Source organism: Pyrus communis, chromosome 7, assembly GCF_963583255.1.
Source record: "Pyrus communis chromosome 7, drPyrComm1.1, whole genome shotgun sequence".
Lineage (NCBI taxonomy): Eukaryota > Viridiplantae > Streptophyta > Magnoliopsida > Rosales > Rosaceae > Pyrus > Pyrus communis.
This window is the reverse complement of record NC_084809.1, coordinates 13,396,561-13,419,058: the sequence shown is the minus strand read 5'-3', so window position 1 is coordinate 13,419,058 and position 22,498 is coordinate 13,396,561. Positions and strand designations below refer to the sequence as shown.

Here is a 22,498-nt window from a genome sequence, read left to right as displayed (position 1 = left end):
TCATGTTCTGAGAATAACCACAATTTTTATCCATGCTCTCTGAGTAAGAGAATCAGAATTAAAAGCAAGTTATAACAAGAAATTTACATGCCACTTTTATTGAATCTGAAAATACTACAAGTTCAGCATAATAAAAGTACATTAATGATTCAATCAGACCGATATACTTCATTTCCCCTTTCCACAATATAGTCTGAAACATCTAGATGAGTTGTGTTCAACTGCCCTGATAAGTCAAACACTGGATCAGGTATATCCATTGGTCTAGCCTGGTCGAGAAAGTTGGTCTCGACACCCTTCTCCTTGAGGGAGGCTTGATACAGATCCACTAGATGTTTTGGGGTACGACAAGTACGCGCCCAATGCCCATTGCCACCACACCTATGGCAGGCTCCTTCAGAGTTTCTAGGAGCATGGTTCATATGAGCTTTGCCTTTGTGGCGATTCACATTTTTGAAGCTCGGGCCTGAATTATGCCTCGGAACCTGGTTGTGAAACTGAACTCCATGGTTCTTGCCTTTCCTATTCCATCGACCTCGCTTGTGGCCACGTCCTCGTTTATGATTATCACCACCAGAGGATGTGGCGTTCACTTCGAGGGAAGCAGCATTCACTTCTGGGAATGGTGCAGATCCAGTAGGTCGGGAATGATGGTTTTTCATCAGGAGCTCATCATTCTGTTCAGCTACTAAGAGCACAGATATCAGCTGGTTGTACTCAGTGTAGCCTCGCGCTCTATACTGCTGCTGCAGGAGCACGTTGGAGGCATGAAATGTGCTGAGAGTCTTTTCCAGCATATGATCTTCAGTAATAATATCCCCACAGAGCTTCATCTGAGAGGTAATTCTGAACAATGCAGAATTGTATTCTGCCACTGACTTGAAGTCTTGAATCCTCAGATGAGTCCACTCATAGCGGGCCCTTGGAAGAATCACCGTTGTCTGGTGATTGTATCTGTTTCTCAAGGCATTCCAGAGAGCTAACGGATCTTCAACCGTTAAGTACTCGCTCTTTAGCGCCTCATCAAGATGGCGGCGAATGAAAATCATGGTCTTTGCCCGATCTTGAGAGGATGAGTTGCTCTCTTCCCTGATGGTATCACCAAGATTCCCTGCTTCCAAATGGATCTTGGTATCCAATACCCAGGTCAGATAATTCTTCCCGGTAATATCCAGGGCAGCAAATTCAAGCTTCGCCAAGTTCGCCATTTTCTTTTCTGAAAGAAAATGAGATGTGTAAGAACTTGCAATAATATGTATTCCTGAAGGAATATGATGTTAGAACTTCTGGTTCTTACAAATTTTTCATTTTGATCTTCAGGCCAAAATGATAAGCACTCGAAACTTCTGGCTCGAGATTTTCAGGATGAATGAGAAGGGCGATCGTACCGCACCATTCTCATTGAAATAATGTAATATAGAATGGGCGATTATTCCGCACCACTCAAGTAACAGAAAAATTAAATATGCAGAGCAGCGTGGGCGATTATACCGCACCACATAAAATTGCAATGAAATTAAACAGCAGGTAAATTCAAATATGCAGGGTAGGGTGTGCGATTATATCGCTCCACCTAAAAAATTGCAGTAAAATTAAATCTGCAGTCCAAGATAGGCGATGATACCGCACCGTCTTGGATCGCAGTAAGAATAAATTTGCAGTTCAAGATGGGCGATTGTACCGCACCATCTTGGATTGCAGTAGAATTAACATAAATAAATACTGGGTTAGTAATCAATCTCTACACCAAACAAGTAATCAAAGATGTATGTAACCGTTAGTTGGAGAACTAAGAGCAGGCATGGAGCAAACAACTCGTCGCGAGGGTACACGGCGTAGTTGAGGCAGAGGAAGAAGATGAACAGTAAAAACCTTAAAGGAAACATTTTTTTTTTTTTTCTTTCTTTCGTTCGTTCGGCGAAGAGAGATGAGAGAATAATTATATATAGAGACTCGTGCTGATAACGTGTTATAAAAGGGTTAAAGTTTGAGAGAATAACCTTTTAATGGTAGGTGCAAGGTAGATGTAAAATGCCACACTAAAACTATAGCACAGACAGATAACAAATAAAAGGCAGATGAATAGATGATGTTACTGATATTTTTCTCTAGTTTTCTTTCGTCTTATTTTTTCTGTTCCATGAAAGCATATGAAGTGCTCTATTTATAGAGCAACTTCATACAGATGCATTAACTGCATTTTGAAACTTGTAACCCGTCTTCTGACAACACAATGCAATTTCCGCTTTCGTTTTCTACAAATGGAACTGTGGGCATTCAATGCCCATGAGACTTTTCAACAAAATATGATTTTTTTTTTTTTCTTTCTAAAAAATAGTGGGCCCCACCCTATAAATCTTCAACCCCTTCTTCCTTCTCCCTCACCTTGCCCAACACACTGCAAATCCCTGCGATTAATAAAACCCAGCAAATCCAAATCTAAATCCATCACTGCAACATCTCCCCAAACCAACTCACAACCCATCACTCTCTACCCCACCCTATAAATTTCATTTTTCGGATTCTAGGATAGAGATCAACGAATCTGGAGTGGGATGTCACCATGGTAGAGCTACCGCTACCTTCTCCGTCGATTCGCAACCAGACCTACTAGATTTCAACAACGGAGGCTTTTGATTTTGACGGATTCGAGAAATTCCCAATTTCAAACCATGCCAGATTTGAATTGCTAGGTATAAACTACTGCAATTTAGTCGTGGGTGAGGGTGTGGTGTCAAGGGTTAATGGTGATGGAGAGACATGTTGTTGGTGGTTATGGAAGATGGGGTTGATCAGAGAGAGAAGATGTGTAGGGATGCTGGAGGAGGGATCGGATAGGGAAGAGGGGTCGGGTAGGGGTGCATGTGTAGTGGGGTGGGGGTGATTAATAATTTTTTGGATATTGTAATTATTTATTAAATATTTTAAATAATAAATATTTTTATTTTTTATATTTTATATTTTTAAAATTTTTAAAATTTTTTTATCCACATGGCGCCAAATAGACATCCACCTCATTAAAAAATGGGTCAAATATCTGTCATATCATCACTTAACAGCCAATCTAACCAATTATGTAACAGATTGTATGAAATTGCAACTAAATCATATTTGGTGTATCAAATTGTAATGTTTTAAAGATGATGTATGAGCTTATAATTACACCCACACTTGAGGGTGCAAAATGTAATTTACGCTAAATTTTATTATTTTGATAATTCATCTACAGTACTTTATTAAAAAAAAGAAAAAAAGGATTTGTACCATTTAATTTGAACGTTAATATTGTAATACCATAAAGTTCAACTTTAATATACTGATTTAAGAGTGTAATCTAAAGTCCAAACCGTAGATAACAACGATTACAATTATATGTAACTTTCGAGTATAATTTTAAACTAAGGTCATTTTGGTTCCGGTCCTTAGTCAACCTAATTGTTAGAATGAAACCTTATTTGTTTGAATAGTTTTATCAAGGTCCCTGACATTATTCAAAGAATTTAACTCATACATTTATGCATTCAATACCCACAAATTATGAAATTTAAGCAAATTCAAATAATATTTTAACAATATAACAATAACTTTAAAAATAAATAATAGAGTAATATTGTTCTTCACATAATTCTAGCAAAAACTTATTGTGCCCATGTAATTATTAATATAGTTTAAGAAATAACTATTGCTATATTTTAAACATAAAACAAATACATATAATCAGCATGGGTACATTCATAAAAAAAATATGGGTACACATTAAAATTAAAAAATTATGGGTACATATTAAAATTCAAAATTATGTGTACAAACCAAACTAAAAAGAATATTGGTATAAATTAAAAAAATTTAATATTTATAAATAAATACATATTTTTTAAATTTTATAAATGGAAAAAAATACTAAAAAGATATATTTGAAAATGATTAATAAGTTTTTTATTTTTAAAATTGACAATATAATGATTTGTAAATAATTTAATATCTAAATAGTGTTATGGAGAAAAGTCAAGGGACCATGATAAAAAATGCAAAAGGAATAAGGTTTCAATTAATGAGAAAGAAAAAAATGAGAGATGAGAACCTAATTTATCCTTCAAACTAAGGATGGTCGCGGGTTGGGCTGGGTTAATTTTGGGCCAAAATCGAAACCAAACCGACCTAGTCGATTAAGCCAAAATTGCAAATCGAAACCGATCAAGCCAGGTCTAAAATCGATCATGTCAATTAACCGATAAAGGCAAGTTGGTTTGGGTCTGTTTTCGGTTTGTGTGAACACTAGTTAAATTCAAAGTTTAACATTCAAACATTCTTAAAGTTACAAAAAAGAAATTCATCAAAGCTCCAATTTTTCAAAATATTACAATCCAAACGTTCCAAAAGATCAAAAGTTCCAAAGTCCAAAAGATCTATTGGAGAAGGCATTACATATAGATACTTAAATATGACATTCAGGCATTCTTAAAGTTCAAAAGTTCTACTGGAGAAACCATTACATATAGATAATTAAGAATTGAAGTCCCAAAACTTCCAAAAGATCAAAAAGTTCCATGCTTCCAAGCCTCCAGTAACTTTCCCTGCACTTCCTACACTCCAACAATCTACCCATGTAATAATCTACCCATGTAATAATTAATTATGTAAACACAGAAGCATCAACTTTTCACAGGAGTTTGCAAAACTACCACGTTTTGTTTTGTTGTGGTGGGTACATGGTATATCTATTATGATTAAAACAAATAAAAGCAAACACGCGGGTCAGTTCGGTTAACCGATGTCCAAGAATATAGGAACCACTCGTCAAACCGACCTTAGTTGGTGCGGTTCAGGTTTACTCACCGGAAAAAGAAAAGAAAAAAAAAACGTCGGTGTGGTTTGGTAGGTTTAGTCAGGTTTTTTTTTTTTTCCTTAATTGCCCAACCCTACTTTAAACTATACAATGTAATCTTACTTTGGCCTTTATCAGTGGCGGAGTTAGAATTTTACATGAGGAGAGGCCTCACATAAATGTTAAAAAAAAAAAACAATATTTATAAGAGAGTAGAATATATGCTTGGAATTGTGAGCAAATTAGATTTTTTGAGGTGCTAAATGTTTTTTTTTTTCATGTTTAAATTAGCATTCCAATATCAATTCAATATAGAGAGTAATTAATACAAAAATTAAAGATAGGCTGAAAGCTCTAAGGAAAGCAACCACGGTGCCGGTGCTGTTAGTGGTGATAATGAGAAAAAGACGGTTAAAGTTGAAGTTGTTCAAGTTTAGGACTATGCTAAGAAGAACAATAACAAAGGTGGTAGCACTAGTAAGAAGGTGGACGGTGGTAATATGGACAAATCCAATGAAGGTGACGGTGAATCGGCTAAAGCTAGCGGTGGTAGTGGCAACGGGGGTAATAAGAAGAAAAACAAGGGGAAAAAGTGAATGCCACTGCTGATAAGGATGAAGGTGAACAATGTGATGATGCTCCTCCACCAAGCAGTGAGTCACCAATTCAAGGTCATGTGCTTCATGGGGCACAGATGCCTCATAACCAACATGCTTAGATGTATGTGCCTAATGTGCCTTATGGGCATCATGCCCCTCATGGCCCACAGGGTTTTCTTGGCCCACGCTCTCCATATGGTCCTCATCTCCCAAGCTCCGTTCAAGTTCCAGCCAATCACAACCCCCCCCCCCCCAACCGCGGTCGAAAATAAGATGCCACTTCTATCCAATCCCTAAATACGAATTGCCGAGCAATTATTGAGAAAGCTATGCATCGTTTACTTGAGTTTTAAGAGAAATAAATTTTCCAATATCAAGGTAATGAAAAAAAAAATTAACGAAAAGTTAAAAAAAAACTTTAGTTTTGATGAAAAATGACAAATATAGGTGTAGTGAATAGTACCAGGGAAAGGTAAAAATGTGATTTTTCATTAAAAGTGAACAGCATCGGAAATGTTTCGTGAAAACTCCCATGAAAAAAAGAATGGATTGAAAATTTTCAAAACGAAAAATGAAAAAAATGGATTGCAAATTTAGTGAACAAAATATATGAAATTTTATAACTTTAGTAAAAAGTTAGAGAGAATTTCTAAACCTTAATATTGTTGTAGGTTGAAAATTGGAGGACAAAATATATGAAATTTCAAGAAGGAGAGGAGAAGCCACTTAGTACTATGGTCTAGTGGTAATCTTTTCACTTGTAAATGATAGGTCTTAGGGTCGATTCTCGCCAAAGACGAATTTGAACAATATTCTTCATTGTGAAGTTTAGCCCACTCCCCAACCCCTTAGTATAGATAATATATCATATTTGTTCAAAGAAAAAAAAAAGGAGAGGAGGAGAAACTCAAAGTTTATTATTCTTTGCTTGGACAAGATGAGAGAATATTTTTTGATAAAATTAAATCAAACTTTATATTTTAATTTTAAGAGGTATTGATTTTTTTTATAAAATAAGATGTTAAACTTAGTTTAAGATGAGTGATTGGAATTGGGCCTATGCCTATACTAGGCTTATTGTATCTGACTGAGGACCATGTATGTTTACGATGTTATGTAAGTTCATAAAGTTCGTCTCTATTTTAACAATACGCTCATTGGGGTAATAGTAAACATAGATAATTTAACACCTACCTTGATAATATAACAAAACGTCCACAATGTGGCTATTAACCTTGCTATTGAAATAATCACGTCACTCTTATTATTAACTCGAACCTCATCATAATTATGTGACTTTAAAATGTAATTTTTATTAAATTAAATACCACCGATACCTTATTTTTTTTTAATAAAGTACCGTAAAATCTTCCCTATTTATATTTTTGGGTGTGGGGAGACTGTTAATTATACAGCGGAGGTGAATTTCACATATTTATTATTCTCAAAGAGCAATGTTTATGCCTCTGGAAACTGCAAATATTTTAACTTTATGTTTTTATCGTGGAACAAGCTCCACTAAATAATTTCTGCTTTTATTTTTCTATTCTTTTTTAGGACAACCAAAATAACTTAATAAATCAAAGAAAAAAGTAGCAAAGAAAAGAAAACATAACCCTTTACAAAAAAAACTAGTTAATATATGCAGCCCAAACAAAAGTTGAATTGTGTATAGTCACAAAATGATGTCAATAAGCGTCAAATTCTTGTCGTGAATATACTTTCTGGTAAGAGCTCTATAAGGCTCAACAAAGCACCAGTTCAGCCAAGGTAGATGAAAAATCATATAAAGTCATGTTGGAGTGAAATTTTGAAAGTAGAAAGGCAAATTAAGTTTGGAGTCATTTTTGGGTTAAATTTTGAGTAGCATTCTAGGAGGAGATGATCTAATTTGTTTTGGGAATGTAATTGAAACAGGCCAAAGAAAAGAAAAGTTTGTATAGATATGCTAATGTTCAGAAAAGCCTTGCTCATTAGGTGAAATGGGTTACCTAGAATTCTCAATTGGGTTAGCTTTCTTAATGTGAAAAAAAAGGACCAAACTAGTTGGTCAAGGCAATATTCACACCGCACCTTCTTATATTCAACTTTTAATACCCTCCCGTGAATTAGAATAATTTAAAATATCATATTACAAAAACTTAAGAAGCATATTATGCTTTTGCAAACTTTAATGCAACTCCTTATGTGAAGCTAACAAAGTTAGGAAGGGTGCAACTCACATTCTGGGGCTTTATCGTACACTGCCGGAGTCAAATATCATTGGATAAAAATGTACAACTAGTGGGATGGTAAATAGTGTATACAAAAGTGTAGCTTATAAACCGATATTAACATCATTAATCTTCGGAAAGTGATTTTCACGTCTCTTTTTTCTCCCTGCACATCTTTTTATAAAGTTTTTTTTCCTTGAATAAATCACCAAAGAACATAAATAAACAAAAGTGTAGGACGAGAAAAACAGTGTGAGAAAATCATTATGTGAAAAGCTAAAATAAATTACGGAAGAAAAAAAATAAACCATTTGTGCGTGATCCAATATCTTGATAGATAAGACGTTGACTTTCTACCCGTGAGTCCCAGATTCAAAAATCCCTTATATATATATATATATATATATATATATATATATATAAAAGGGAGCCAATCTCAATGAATAACAGAATTTGAATCTCACCCTCCACAAAAGGTGAGTTTCACAGAAGGCAATATGTGCATCAATGTATAAATGATCTCTTTGAGTTCTTCCTACCCTGTGTGTTATGATATACAACTATATCCACAAAAAGCACAATGTCAAGAACAAAAGGCCTGATCTGAATACAAAACTAATGTACATACGAGTTAAATGCTATTTACGGGTATACTGGGCGGGCACGGCAAAACTGCGGATGCTCTCTGAACGTGACATAAGCGTTCATCTTCAGAGAGAGAGGACTCTGTTGTGCTGTTTTCAACATATAACTTCCTAGTCACACCCTCGGGCCTGAAGGAAGAGGTTTCAATTATAGTGAATGACGAGGATGAGATTCTCCCTCTTTCAGGCCATGTATGAGACTGCAAAGTCCTTAATCCTTTGCTTAAGTTGCTGCAGAAAGATGCAAAAATATTCACAACACTCGGTAGAAAAAATTTAAAGGGAAGTGTTATTGGCACTCCAAAAATCTCATCCTACACTCCTCACAAGTGTATTTTTCTTTCCAAATATAATAAGTTTGGAGTGTAAAATGAGATTTTTGAAGTGCCAATAACAATTCCCAATTTAAAACTCAAATGGTAATTGCAAAGTAGATAATTCCTATGACTAACTCCAACACATAACGGCATTAATTCAAAGATGGTGGTCGACGAGGATAGAATGAATCACCTTCAATTCTTCATGAAGTACCACAAATATTCCTTTCAGCCTCTTATGTCTCTGCAAGCGTCAATATTACTTGAGTCAAACCAAAAAGCTCAACATAATATTAGTTATTTGACAAATAAAAATTAAACCGTAAGAGTTAAGTTTAAAGTTATCGGTAACAAAATCAAGAATGATTCTGAAGCACTTTACACTTTATGTATTGTAAATACTCCAGAAAAACAAAACAGAAATAAAGATAATTTAAGCACCTAAATTTTCTGTTTAAAATAATAGTTACCAACACCACATCACTAGCAACACGATGTTAGCTATTCATATATGATCATAGTATTTGTCTCAAAATTTTCCTTATTCATCAAATACAGGATTAATCGAAACACATGCACTACTGAGCTTATCTGGTGAGCTGGGTACCCGAACTTCAAAACGTCTACAAATTCAAGAATGAATTTAAAGTTTCTACATGTTAGCAAGCACGTGTAAATAATTGGACTCCACCAAGACATATGCAAGTGTATATTTATAATATGATAGACTTATTGGCTCAGCCTCATTAAGCATCTTCAACATAAGCAAACCCCTGGAATTCACATATGCCATGCGGATGAAGTTAAAAGGTGAACATCTATTAAATTTTCACAGTTATATCTATCAAGCCAAATTGGAAGCCAATAAGTCTATCATACTAAGCAGTGCATTAAAGTGATTCATTGTGGAGGGTGGCTGACTTTGGCCCTAAGCCCACAGGGCAAACCCTATCCACCATGGCTAGGTAACAAACAACAACTGATTTGTTAAGTTATAAGGGAATCATGAAAACAGAAGTACGTACAACTGATACATAATCAAAATGCATCTGACCAAGAAAACAGTGAGAATGTCTAGCTGAATTACTTCACATACAATGTCTTACTGAATTACTTCACAGTTCAATCATCTACGCACTTCATAGAAAATCAAGAACAGAGCATACCGTTCCACATTGACGATATGAATCCTTCAGCTGCTCCACAATGTTATAATATTTCTCTGTGTCTCCAGTAGCATAATCAAGGTCCGTTCCTAGCTTTTCAAACTCATTCCTACATTTAGCACAAATAAATTGTTTTGACACAATTTTGGATTAAAAAAAAAATAGAAAACAATTAATCAAACAAGTATTAAAAAAAAAAAAAAAAAACGAACAATATTGCCTTAAAAGAAGTGAAAGGAATCTTCAAATGACCTGTAACTCTCTAGGGTCTTGTTCAACGAGCAATAGCTATCATACTTATCACGATATTCTTGCACATACTCTTTGTACCTAAGATAAGAAAAGGAAAAATGTATAAAGTAATTCGGATGTCAAAAACCAGGATTAAATACAACACAGCCAAAACCTGGTTTGATGGTTTTCACTATTGTAAAAGCTTTAACATGTTCACTTACTGAGAGAAATCTTTTATTGGTCCCTTGAACTCGGGCTCATTTTTCTCATACTTAGAATAAGAACAACTATTCTCATCTGAAGAAGAATCCCTCTTTTTTCTATCACTGTCAATGCCCTCTGCCACCATTGATTTCTTGGGTACATCAGTTGAATCCACCATTATATTGGGTGCATGTCTTTTACTTTCTTGTATGGGTTGGGAAACTAGCCTTCGCTTTGAGTCAAGCTGCTGAGGAGCACTTGCGGTTGCTTTCTTATTGCTTTCTCCATGTCCAGCCACACCAATTGCTTGTCTGCCTCCAGCTTCATTCTGTCGAGATTTACTAGTAAGATCCACTGTTTTGCTAAACGAACGCCCCACATCAGGATGATCTACTAGTGATGGGTGCTGTGACTGAGACTGCACAGCTCTCTGTTGCGACCTTGTTAAATCCTCAATGCGATCTTCATAGTTCCTCTTTTTATTCGAGCCTTCCTGATTACATGGAAGCTTAGAGTTTAAATCTGGAGGGGATGGCCTTCGCAAATCAAAATTTGCCTTTCCTGCAGGTTTCACTTTACCGAATTCAGAAACCCTGTTCTCTGAAGTGCTCGTTTTGTTATCTGACTGCTTAAAAGAACTTTTCCTCTCAAATTGCTTCTTAACTGGCGTTTCCTCAAACAAGGGCTCACGAAGTTCCCCCAACTCCAAGTCTGAAAACTCTCTTTGGAGTTTACTGCCTCTGCCATGAACAACAGGGGATGTGTCTGCACCATTTCTGCTGTTATCCTTTGGTGAACCCCCCAGTAACAGGCTGGAAATTTGTGCATTCCCCTTGATCTTTCCAGCCACATCACCGTCTTTCTGGTAATGAGGATCCAAGGGCATTGACTGTTTGCCTCGGGTACCACCTTCCTTAGAATTTCTTGGAACCTTTCTCTCATTAGCATAACCATCCTCATTTTGAGTATCTCTATAAAGTTTATCTTTTTGAGGGAGGAAACCTTCGTGCATTTGAGATCTCTTTTCAGAGTACTTCCCGCCATGCCCTAAGTTTTCGGCATATCTATCTGGTTTTTCTGCTGAATCAGGAACTTTTGTCTGTAAATTATGATCAAAAGACTTCCGACTTGATTGTTTAAACTCTGAAGTATATCTGCCAGAAAATGCTTGGTTGCAAGCCTTTAGGGATCCGGATTCAATATTCCCATCCCTATCATCCCTACTAATCGTTTGAGAGACGGGGTCCTTATGAGAGCCTTCAACAAGTCTATCAGGAGACAAACTGTGAGAAGGTTGCTGTGATATTTCTGTTTTTAATCTATTTTTGCGTTCAGATTTCTCATCAGAGTGCTTTATCCCAGATACCATTTTGGATGTACCTTTAGATATCCTCTCAGAGCTGTCAGACTGCTCATACCTAAAGTCATCCTTGGCGGTACTCTCCCCTCCATACAAAGGATCTACCAAACTTTGGTGGTCTTGCAGCTTACCATGCTCAGGTGAAAAGGGTTTTGTTTCTTCTCGAGGTTCACTTTTATTATGATTAGAGTTACTAACTGGAGCCAATTCAGCAACCTGATCGGCATCAAGCAACTGTTTTTCAATCTCAACTGCGTCAACTTCATGATCATCTTGCTTCTCATCATTCCCACTCTGCAAAGGGTTTCCATCAGGAGTTCTCCATGGGACGGGCAAAGTAGAAAACCCTGGTTCAGAGTCTTGCAATTGATGCTTCAGTTCTTTGTCATCGTCACTTGCCATAATATCCACATCCTCATCAAAACCTTCCTTGCTATTAGAAGATGCATCACTGTCACTATCACTACTACTCCCACTCCCATTTCGTGCTGGACTTTTACTTCTGCTTCTGCTATGACTGCCACTGTCACTTCCGGTATCGCTACTGTCACTATCACTGTCACTGTCACTCCCAGTATCGCTAGAGCTTCCAACTAGCGCTACATTATCGTCGGAGCCCCTTTTTTCACCAAACAAATCAAGGGATTGCTGTTGGTTATCAATTTTAATCAATGCACTTGAATCCTGACCCACTGTAGCATTCAATCGTTCGTGAACCTGCTCCTCCAACCCATTAGGAGAAACTTCCTCCAACCCATTAGGAGAAACTTTCTCCTCAAAGTGTGGTGCTTGAACAGGCATTTGATCACGATTACCATCAGGAGCAGGTTCCTGGTGAAGTTTCTCCTCGGGAGAACTGAAAATAAACAAATACACATTATGACAGATAGAGAACGATATATAATTCCACAAAAGTAATGATTATATAATACACCGTGATGTAACTTGCATCAATATCTATAGTAGGAAATCCTTGCTTGATCCACTGATAATCAGTTTTTACAAAAGAAGATACAAATACAACCACAATAGACTATAAAGAAAAACCATAGTCTGCAGATATTTATTGTTAAAAGGTTAAGCCATCAAAGTAAATAAAAAAGAATGTACTTTTGAGATGTTCTAAAGGATACTAGGTAAAGTAGTTTGGGATAAGAATGTGTCGAACAAATTGTACAAAACTTGGAAGGCACTAAAAATAATTAAATAGGAAAAAAGAGATCGCATAAGGATATTAAATTCAAAACCCTCAACTACAATTTTCGAATTAAGAATTGAAAACCACTCAGATTCATAAAACTTAGATATTCAAATCTGAATGATTGGAGTTAGCATGCAAGCAAGATATAAATAAATTGTGTGACAAATCATGGAGATAACTCGTAAAGCATCTCTAATAATATTATGCAAGCTCAAAGGGAATATGAACGGCTAAAGGATGCCCATTTTCCTTCTATATTTCTACAAATTAACTTTAATACTATTGTGTATCAGGAATACATTCCTTCCTTCTATATTTCTTAGATATTTTGGTTTATTGTTGTGTCAAGTCATCTATTTCTTGAGGACCAATATCGGTACAAGTTAAAAGTCAAAGAATAACAGGAAAACAAGTTTGCCACTAATTGACGTGATCATGCAGACTAAGCCTTAGGGAAAAAATTGGATTACCTTCCACTTTCAGACAAAGGTTTCTTTGAGCTTTCTAACTCCACTCCTGATTTCAAAACGTATCTCCCTGGAGCTTGATAATTAGCAATCTGATGTCAAAATTGAATGAGAAGATATAATATCACTTAATGTTATTCGAATAATAGCATCAAGGATTTTCGTCACTTACCTTCTTAATAATAGGCTCAATTTTCTTTATAGAGTTTGGATATGAATCTGCAATAGCTTTCTCTAAATCCTATTAAAAAAGCAAGATTGAGAGAGATAAGTAGCAGGAGAAGAAAACAAGACATTGTTTGAATTTATAACACAGTTGGATACTGTAGAATTCCAGATGAACTACCACAATATCCAAAGTGATTTGATTGTTTCCCTTCCCATTTCTATTTAACATAATTTTGCTTGGAGAAAAAAGTTTTAAATTCCGTCTCTCTTATCTGCATTCTTACACCCTCCCCAACAACTGGCATTCATTCTTATGCTCCACTCAAAGGATTCCTTTAAATTCAATACTTAGTCTATCATTTTGCCTTTTATAAATATCTGTAACACAATCAGACAATATAAAAGTGTATCAGCTTTTGGTACCCCCTGCTAAAACAGTAACAATGCAGTACGAAACTAACATTTGGCTGTGCAGTTGGCAATAGGAAAATAGCTACCACGTGCTTTGATAAAAATGTGTTTGGAATAAAGTAGGGGAACTCATACTCGCTCTAGTTTCATGATATGATTATCTATTATTATGCATGAAAACAATAGTTCATGCATAGCAAAGAATCTGGTTGGAAGCATGTTTTCTAAAGGATATCTTCAAAAGATCTTTGAAACAGTATTCTTCAATGGATTTTATTTACAAAGCACGTGATTCAAATTGTTGAGAAATCTGTTTGAAGATGTGTATTGGTTTTTTTTTCTGAAAAAGATTTTAAAGTGGTTTTGTTCAAACAGATTGAGAAATAATTGTTTGTCATAAGACTAAAACTGTTTTAGTTATAGCTTGAAATGAAATAAACATGCAGAGCATGCATCATAGTCAAATTTATGAAATGGATATCTGATGGTTTCAGAACTGTTTAGGGAAAACTTATTTTCCATTTATTCAGATAAAGTTGGGTTTTAGGGTGCTTAAGAACAGCAACTACATAAAAAATATGTGATGTATGTGCAGCTTTTGTGGCAAAGCCCAGGGGTTCCCATCGATATCCTGCAGCAGGCTGGCTAGAACTCTCATCCACTCATCTTGTGTCAAGTGGTGGGATGAGTCATATGTCCTTTTTGGGAATATATCATTTACAGTGGCATTTGTCCACGTGGAGTATATTATGTCTAAAATAAATCAAGATAAAACGACCTTATAAGATTGGACGATTTAATAGTAGACACATGGCCAATATCAAATATATTAAATGTCATTTTTTTTAGTGCATACCTTTATTCTCATCCCCTTGGAATTCTCCGTGAGCAAAGCAATCAACATACTCTGCAAATCTGTAGGGTTAGCTCCACTATTGTCTTTGCCCACTGTTTGTCGTGGTGCAGTACTGTTCCTGATTGGGATTTCTTTATCAGAGCTTGGAGCGGGCTTATCTTTTCTAGTCACTTGAAAGGGTATAACATCTTCTGCACTTGCATGACTCTTCAAACTATTTCCAGTTTTTAATGGAGATGATAGAGCCCCAGATTGCTCAGGTAGAGTTGGAAGAGGTGATGATGAGTACCTGCCCTTTGCAGCAGTTGCTGATGACATTCCAGTTTTAAATGTAGTTTTAGGGGGAGCTGAAAATTCAAATAATAGACTTCTTCAATGAAAATTTAAACTCAAATAAAACAATTTTACAGCTGTAAGCCTGGAAGAATATAAAATAGTGAAATGGAGGGAAGAGGGATAGTTACAAGGTTTACTTTGGCCGAGGATAGAGACAAGGTTCAATAGAGGGGACAGTTGTAAGAGAAATTTTCGGCGAAAGTTTATTATGATGAGCTAATTGGGGAAGTAGAAGACGAATCCTAGAAGATTGAATTAGGGTGTTCGGACGAAATAGTTTTTCTTGTACAGACAGTGGCACAAGATAAGTGTAAATGGTGGATCATTTAGATAGTAGAGGTATGGCATTAGAGAATCACAGCATCATGTGCATGAAGGCACAAGAAACAGCCGACCACTACCCCAACAGAAAAAAAAGGTTAGAAAACAAAAGCTTCTACAAGGCTCCACTCACCTTGAGGCAGTTCAACTTTCTGCTTCTTAAACGGAGGCTCTTTTTTATGTTTGAAATTCCTCCATGGTTGATTAGCTGGAAACAAGTGAGGTATCAGATGCATCTGTTATGTAGTTCAGTGGCTTCAAAATTCTCATATTGCACTCCAAACTTTCCATATTTAGAAAGAAAAATACACTTGAGTGGAGTGCAAAATGAGATTTTTAGAGTGCAAATAACTGTTCCCAAATTAAAACCAATAAATAATAGTTAAGTGAACATACATGATCAGCAGTCATTTAAACAAAACCAGAAGAAACAAAATTTAAAAATTTTTCATTAACATATATAACATTTTTATGAATTTTTTTCAATTTAGACTGGGGCTAAAAATTTATCGATCCTAATGACACTGCATTTCTAGCTAGTTCAATCTGATTTGCTTATAAGGTAATGTACATAGTGGAAAAATTTACATTAACTACACATCTCAAGCTCAGTGTTTTCCTACTTTGCACTAAACTATTAACTTCTACTCAAGTCAGAAAATGACTGTAGTTTATTAAAAAAATATGGAAATATATGATACTTGGATTGAAAACCTTACCTGCTGTAGTATCATATTGCTTTAACTGATTTGTTGGAGCTTTACATTGTTCTAGCACAATGGCTCTGTTTTCAGGAACAAAAACAAATTAAAGGGATAAGACACCAGTCGGAACAACTCAAAGGCATAACACAGTTGACGGTTGCAACACAAAAGACGTCAACCTTCTGATAATTGTACTAAAATAAGTCTTGAAACTAGTCATGAAACTAAAATCATCAAATTACTTCTAGAAAAAAATGCAACTAATTGGTAACCAGAACTACACAAGAATGATGGCAATTGAAGATAGATTTTGAAGATGTGCTAGGACAAATCTTCTGAAATGGATGAAAAACAAGTTGTTCTATCATTTGGAATGGGTGTAGAGGAATTTTGGATGTTAAAGGCAATTATAATGATAGTATTAGCACCTAAGTACCACCAAAAATAGTGTTCTATGTTGCAACCTCCTGAAGCAACCAAAGCAGATGCCGTTAAAGAAAATTAATAGTGCCAAAGTAAAAGAAACTGAAGAATGAATATGCATAAAACTACTGAATAATCAAAAAGCAAAGGAACTCCACGGTAACAATCAGACTACATACTTGCGGGATTTATTCTTGCGCTCAGCTTCCTCTGACCGCTGTTTAACACGGTTCTTGGTTGACTCGTCTAAGATACGCTGCACATTAATTTTGCGCCATGCACATCCTGTTTCAACTAGCAAACCATTTCCACCTTCACCACTTTCACGCTCTTCATAAATGTCACAGAGGTCACCCAATTCCTTGTCCCATGTAAATGTAAATTCCTTCCCACCCAGATCAATAACCTGAAGCAATATTGAACCATTCAAAGCAATAAAAACATTAAGATTAATCACCACATCTAGATTAACAAGTATTAACAAAAATTCCATATTCCAATGGAGAGAATTAAAAGCACTCAAATTTTGTTATGTGGCCATGATAAAACTAAAGCAAAAACTCTGCAAAACATCAACCTTGCCAAAAGAATAACTTCAAAGTAATAATTCTGCATAAGAGTAACAAATAACCCCAAAAAGGAACAACATTTCACCTATATAAGCAACGCCAACCCGAATGTACCACTTCCACAAGAGAACTCAAAGTTCCCAAGAAAAAAAAATATAAGAATAACTTCAAAGTAAAAAAAACCACAATACACCCAAACGAAAAAGTACAAAACTGATTTATGCAAAACCCAATTGAAGACTAACTAAGAAGAACACAAACCAAGTATAAGCTCATGAAAAAAATTGAATAGTATTCCCACACACCAGAATGTACAGAACCTAACGAAAAATTGAAGAAATTAAGCAATGCCCAAAATTTCTTCTCCATGAAACTTCATAAAGCAACAAGATTTAAACAATTGACACGATACCGAAAAACTTGAGCAATGAACAATTGAAACACAACCCAGAGACACACACAAGCAAAGTACAAACACTAGGAAATCCAAAACCCAACAAAATTAGCAAAATTTAAGCAATTCCCAGTTCAAATACAAGAAACTCACATTGCCCATTGGGTTATTAGGCAACGGACCGAACTTGATGCGGGGCGCCCCACCTTGGTCTTCGACGCGCTTGATCTCTTCGACCAAGTCCGGCGCCATACGAATGATCACAGAGAAAGCAAGTGGGTTGCGGCCGGGGACTAAATTGAACTGCTCTTCCACGGCCGGCGGGGCGGCTGATGCCGTGGGGGGGCCTGAGTTGCGGCCTCTGGGATTGGAGCCGCCGCCGAGGGAGAGGCGGCTGGTGGTGTGGGCGGAGGAGCGGTGGGGTGGAGGGAAGGAGGGTCGGCCAAGCTTGCCGGCTCCGGGTCCGCGGCCTGAGCCGCCGCCGCCGCCAACTCGGCCGGACTTGGATGAGTACATTGGTGAGAGGTTCAGGGAAGACGGGAGGTGGAACTGGATTTGGAATTTGGAATTGGGATTCTTGTTGTGAATTTTTCGAGTCACAAACAGAGCGAACCAAGTGGAATTTAAAAATAGGGAGTTTTAATGAAAAGGTATTAGGGCAACTTTTTTTTTTAATAAAAAATCATCTTAAATTTTTATTTAATTAAAAGGATTTGAGATTTAACCATAAAAACACAACTATTTATACATCAGCCCTACAAACATTAAAATTACGGACCGAATTAAAGCCCAACCTGCAATAAAATATTTCTTTTTCCATAATTATCCTTAACTAACTAGCGACTCACCTTTTTTTATCGGTTTCCAATTGGCTAAAAGGTACCATTGGGTTTGTTCGCAGCCATAAGCATTTCAATTAGCCCTAGAGAGAGGAGGAGGCGGGGGAATTACAATAAACCGACACTAGGTAGGACAGAAAGTAGCTTGGGAGATGGAGGTGGTTTTTATTGTACAATATCTTTGCTGTTTATTTCTACATTTGGCACATTAACACTTATTTGGTAATTAATTTTCTTTTTTTTTTTTAGTTTTGGGAAAGAAAAAGAATTTTTGTTTGAATTTGTTTTGGGTGTTTGTCGTTCAACATCGTTCTTATTTTGTTGTATTTTTAGAAAGGGAACTGTTATTGGCACTCCAAAAATCTCATTTTACACTTCAAACTTTCTATATTTGGAAAGAAAAATACACTTGTGAGGAGTGTAGATAGATATTTTTGGAGTGCCAATAACACTTTCCTTTAGAAATAGTGTTTATTTTGTTCAATTCCATAAATAGTGTGGATTATTTTGCTTCAGTTTATGAAATAGTGTGGTTATTTTGCTATAGTTCCAGAAATGATACGGTTTATTTTGCTGTAGTTCCAGAATAGTGTGGATTATTTTGGTTCAATTTCAAAAATAATGTATGTTATTTTATTGTAGTTCCAGAAATAGTGTGGTTATTTTGGTTCAGTTTCAGAAATAATGTCGGTTATTTTGTTGTAGTTTCAAAAATAATGTTTATTTAGTTCACTTCCATAAATAGGTGTGGGTTATTTTGATTCAGTTTCAAAAATAGTGTGCATTATGTTGCTGTAATTTCATAAATAATGCGGGCTATTTTGGTTTAGTTTCAGAAATAGTGTATCATTTTGCTGTAGTTTTAGAAATAATGTGAATAAACTAAGCTCACTAATCAATGAATTTGATTTGCTGAAATTTGATCCAACAGCTACAAATAGGGAGCCCCTTTAAAAGTTATAATAATTGTACCCATTTGATCAAATTTCAATGGGTCGAATTCATTGATTAGTGGGGTCAGTTTCCTTGGATCCGGAGGGGATCTAGTTCTTTTGCTCGAAACTGAATCCCCTCCATATCCCAATAAACTAAGCCCATTATTCAAAGAATTCGGATCATTGAAATTTGATCTAACGACTACAAACAGAGAGCTCATCTAAAAGTTATAATAATTGTAGTCATTAGATCAAATTTCAACAGTCCGGATTCATTGATTAGTGGGCTCAATTTCCAAGCCATTTTCACTAGTTTTTTCTAAAAAATTAAGGGTAGTGCTTCTTCTTTTTTTTTCACATATAGACAACTCCCTTTAATTTAATTTTAATTTTTATAATTTTTCAATTCATTCAATTTGACGACAAAATATTTAAAAAATTTGATACTCAAAATTGAGAGTATATGTGGAAGCTAAAAGATAGTATATAGATGCAACTTAATACTGTGGTCTAGTGATATTCCTATTTACTTGTAAGTGAGAGATCTTATGTTCGACTCTCAGACTCTCGTCAAATGCGAATTTAAACCATATATTGCTAGCCCATTGTGAAGCTATGTTTACCCCCTTTGTCACATCCCGGCCCGGGCGGGACCACTTCCCGGGCCCGCTCCACTACCGTAGCACGATATTGTCCGCTTTGGGCTTACCATTCCCTCACGGTTTTGTTTTTGGGAACTCACGAGCAACTTCCCAGTGGGTCACCCATCATGGGATTGCTTTAGCCCCCTTCTCGCTTAACTTCGGAGTTCCTACGGAACCCGAAGCCAGTGAGCTCCCAAAAGGCCTCGTGCTAGATAGGGATGAGAATATACATTTAAGGATCACTCCCCTGGGCGATGTGGGATGTCACAATCCACCCCCCTTAGGGGCCCGACGTCCTCATCGGCACACACGCGGCCAGGGTTAGGTTCTGATACCAAATTGTCGCATCCCGGCCCGGGACGGATCACTTCCCAGGCCCGCTCCACCACCGTAGCACGATATTGTCCGTTTTGGGCTTACCATTCCCTCACGGTTTTGTTTTTGGGAACTCATGAGCAACTTCCCAGTGGGTCACCCATCATGGGATTGCTCTAGCCCCCTTCTCGCTTAACTTCGGAGTTCCTACGGAACCCGAAGCCAGTGAGCTCCCAAAAGGCCTCGTGCTAGGTAGAGATGAGAATATACATATAAGGATCACTCCCCTGGGTGATGTGGGATGTCACACCCTTCCCTCAGTGTAGATACTAGTATTTGTTCAAAAAAAAAAAAAAAAAGATAGTATACAAATAGCACCACCCTTATATTAGAAGTATGTTACTCTCCTAGTTAATTAGACATGTTTATGATTCCTACGTCGTTGTTTAGGATTTTTAGTACCTACGAAAAAAAGGTTAAAATCACACAAAATACTTACAAGAGTACAAGAATGTTGTAGTATAAATGCTTATGCAAGGTTATTCTCCACAAGGACTATTTAAATAATTTATGTAAAAACAATCCTAATTAACTACTTAAAACTAAAAATTTAGAAGTATGATTTGGAAATTGGGTAATATTAAAAACGAATTTTAATTAAAAAAATAGTAAATTCGTCCAAAATTAATAAAAGAAAAGAGTTTTTAAATATCAATTCATAAAAGCACTAAGGTTCCTCTATTACCTAGCAATTCTATGTTTTTCCTAATATATATCTATTTAGAACCTCCAACATATAACGTATATCTAACAAGCACTCCGTCCGGACGTTTGGATCAAATATAAACATGAGAGGCTCATTATGTTTTGCGAAAACCCTTTGAAAAATCATGCAAACCTTAAGACATGGTGTTCATCTTAAGTGAAATTACAATTATTAATCACAAGAAACCATCGTCAATTTCATGAAACCTTCCGACCAAAATTGCATCAAAAATTTTCGATACCAACTGTGATTCCAACCCCATATTAAACTGTGTTATCCTGTGTTCGCCCTTTCTGTCACTAAAATTAGCATCGACACCGTCAAACACGTGAACCTTAACATATAAGTAATAAATAAATAAATAAAAATTTCAACAATGAGCACATCTAAGCTCAAAACATACAATATGTAAATGCTTTTTCGAACACATAAATTATGAGTGGGCACCGAAGCAACTAAACTAACAAATTAGAATCATTTTGGTCGGTTTGGTTTGGTTTTGACTAATAGAAAAGTCAAATAATTTAAATCTGCATCGAATCGATTTATTTTTAGTTTCGTTCAATTTTTATACTTTTAAAACTGATCAAAACTAAACCGGACCTACCATATCTCTTGTAATTATTTATTTTATTTATTATAAAAATGTCAACGTTAGGTTATTTTGATGTCTTACCATACACATATTACAAGTTGTAACGATTGGTAACAATTAGAAATTTGTCTGCATTTTATGCTTATATGAGATTGCAACTAACAAAATCGTTTGCTAACGTGAAATTTAATTTAGCTAAAACTTAGTCTTGGTTGATTTGATGTAAATTTTATGTTTCAAAAACTTAATATTTTGATTGAATTGGAATGTGTGAGAGGTTTGAATTTCAGAAAATTAAAAATATAAAATACTGGACGTTTAATTGATGTGTTGGAATAGGTTTAAACCAACCAAACCAAACTGATTAATAATGGCTTAGTTGGTTTGGTTTCAATAGTGGTATGGTCAAAATCAAACCAAACCAAACTATCCATAGGCCATGTTATTGTTAACAAAGACAAATCCATTGCTGATTTATTTATAAGTGATAAGTCTTAGGTTAAATTCTCGTTAATTGTGAATTTGAACCACATTATTACTAGCCCGTTGTGAGACTTAGTCTACTTACTCACCTCTTAGTGTAGATAATATAATTTGTTCAAAAATATCAATTATTCTTTCAGCCTAATAGGTTCCAGCCTCCTCTCACCTAAACATTTTGAAACCCCCCCCCTCCCCCCCCCCCAAAAAAAAAAAATCTCATTAGATCATTTTCAATGGAAATGTCAAATTAAGCAGTCAAATTAAAATTGATAGTTGATGAGGCAACTTGAAATCTTATGTTAAATTTTGTGTTTCTCCAACCAAATTGTCATTGAAACAAAATTTTTATTAGTTGAAATGCTAGTGAAATAGGAAATTCATCATTAAACTAATAAAAAATGAATGGATGTCGACGTCAAATAATTCATATTTACAAAGACTTCAATTCAATCCGCAAATAACATTTCGGTTGAGATGATTTTCTATGCTGGTAGTGACATTTCCACCCA

At 35.8% G+C, this 22,498-nt stretch overlaps 2 protein-coding genes across 2 annotated transcripts; both read right to left on the bottom strand.

The window, feature by feature from the left end:
• LOC137740589 (uncharacterized) lies at window positions 1–1,208 on the bottom strand. Its single transcript, XM_068480429.1, has 3 exons — window positions 1,103–1,208; window positions 615–988; window positions 1–39 (listed from the first exon to the last, which is right to left on the bottom strand). Exons 1-3 carry the CDS (start codon window positions 1,206–1,208, stop codon window positions 1–3), a joined length of 519 nt encoding a protein of 172 aa, XP_068336530.1.
• Window positions 1,209–8,126: 6,918 nt separating this feature from the next.
• Window positions 8,127–18,011, bottom strand: LOC137739725 (uncharacterized). Its single transcript, XM_068479408.1, has 12 exons — window positions 17,566–18,011; window positions 16,629–16,855; window positions 16,042–16,106; window positions 15,456–15,530; window positions 14,666–15,012; window positions 13,403–13,471; window positions 13,234–13,322; window positions 10,220–12,418; window positions 10,017–10,094; window positions 9,765–9,873; window positions 8,792–8,842; window positions 8,127–8,512 (listed from the first exon to the last, which is right to left on the bottom strand). Exons 1-12 carry the CDS (start codon window positions 17,926–17,928, stop codon window positions 8,465–8,467), a joined length of 3,720 nt encoding a protein of 1,239 aa, XP_068335509.1. The 5' UTR covers window positions 17,929–18,011; the 3' UTR covers window positions 8,127–8,464.
• Window positions 18,012–22,498: the final 4,487 nt, after the last annotated feature.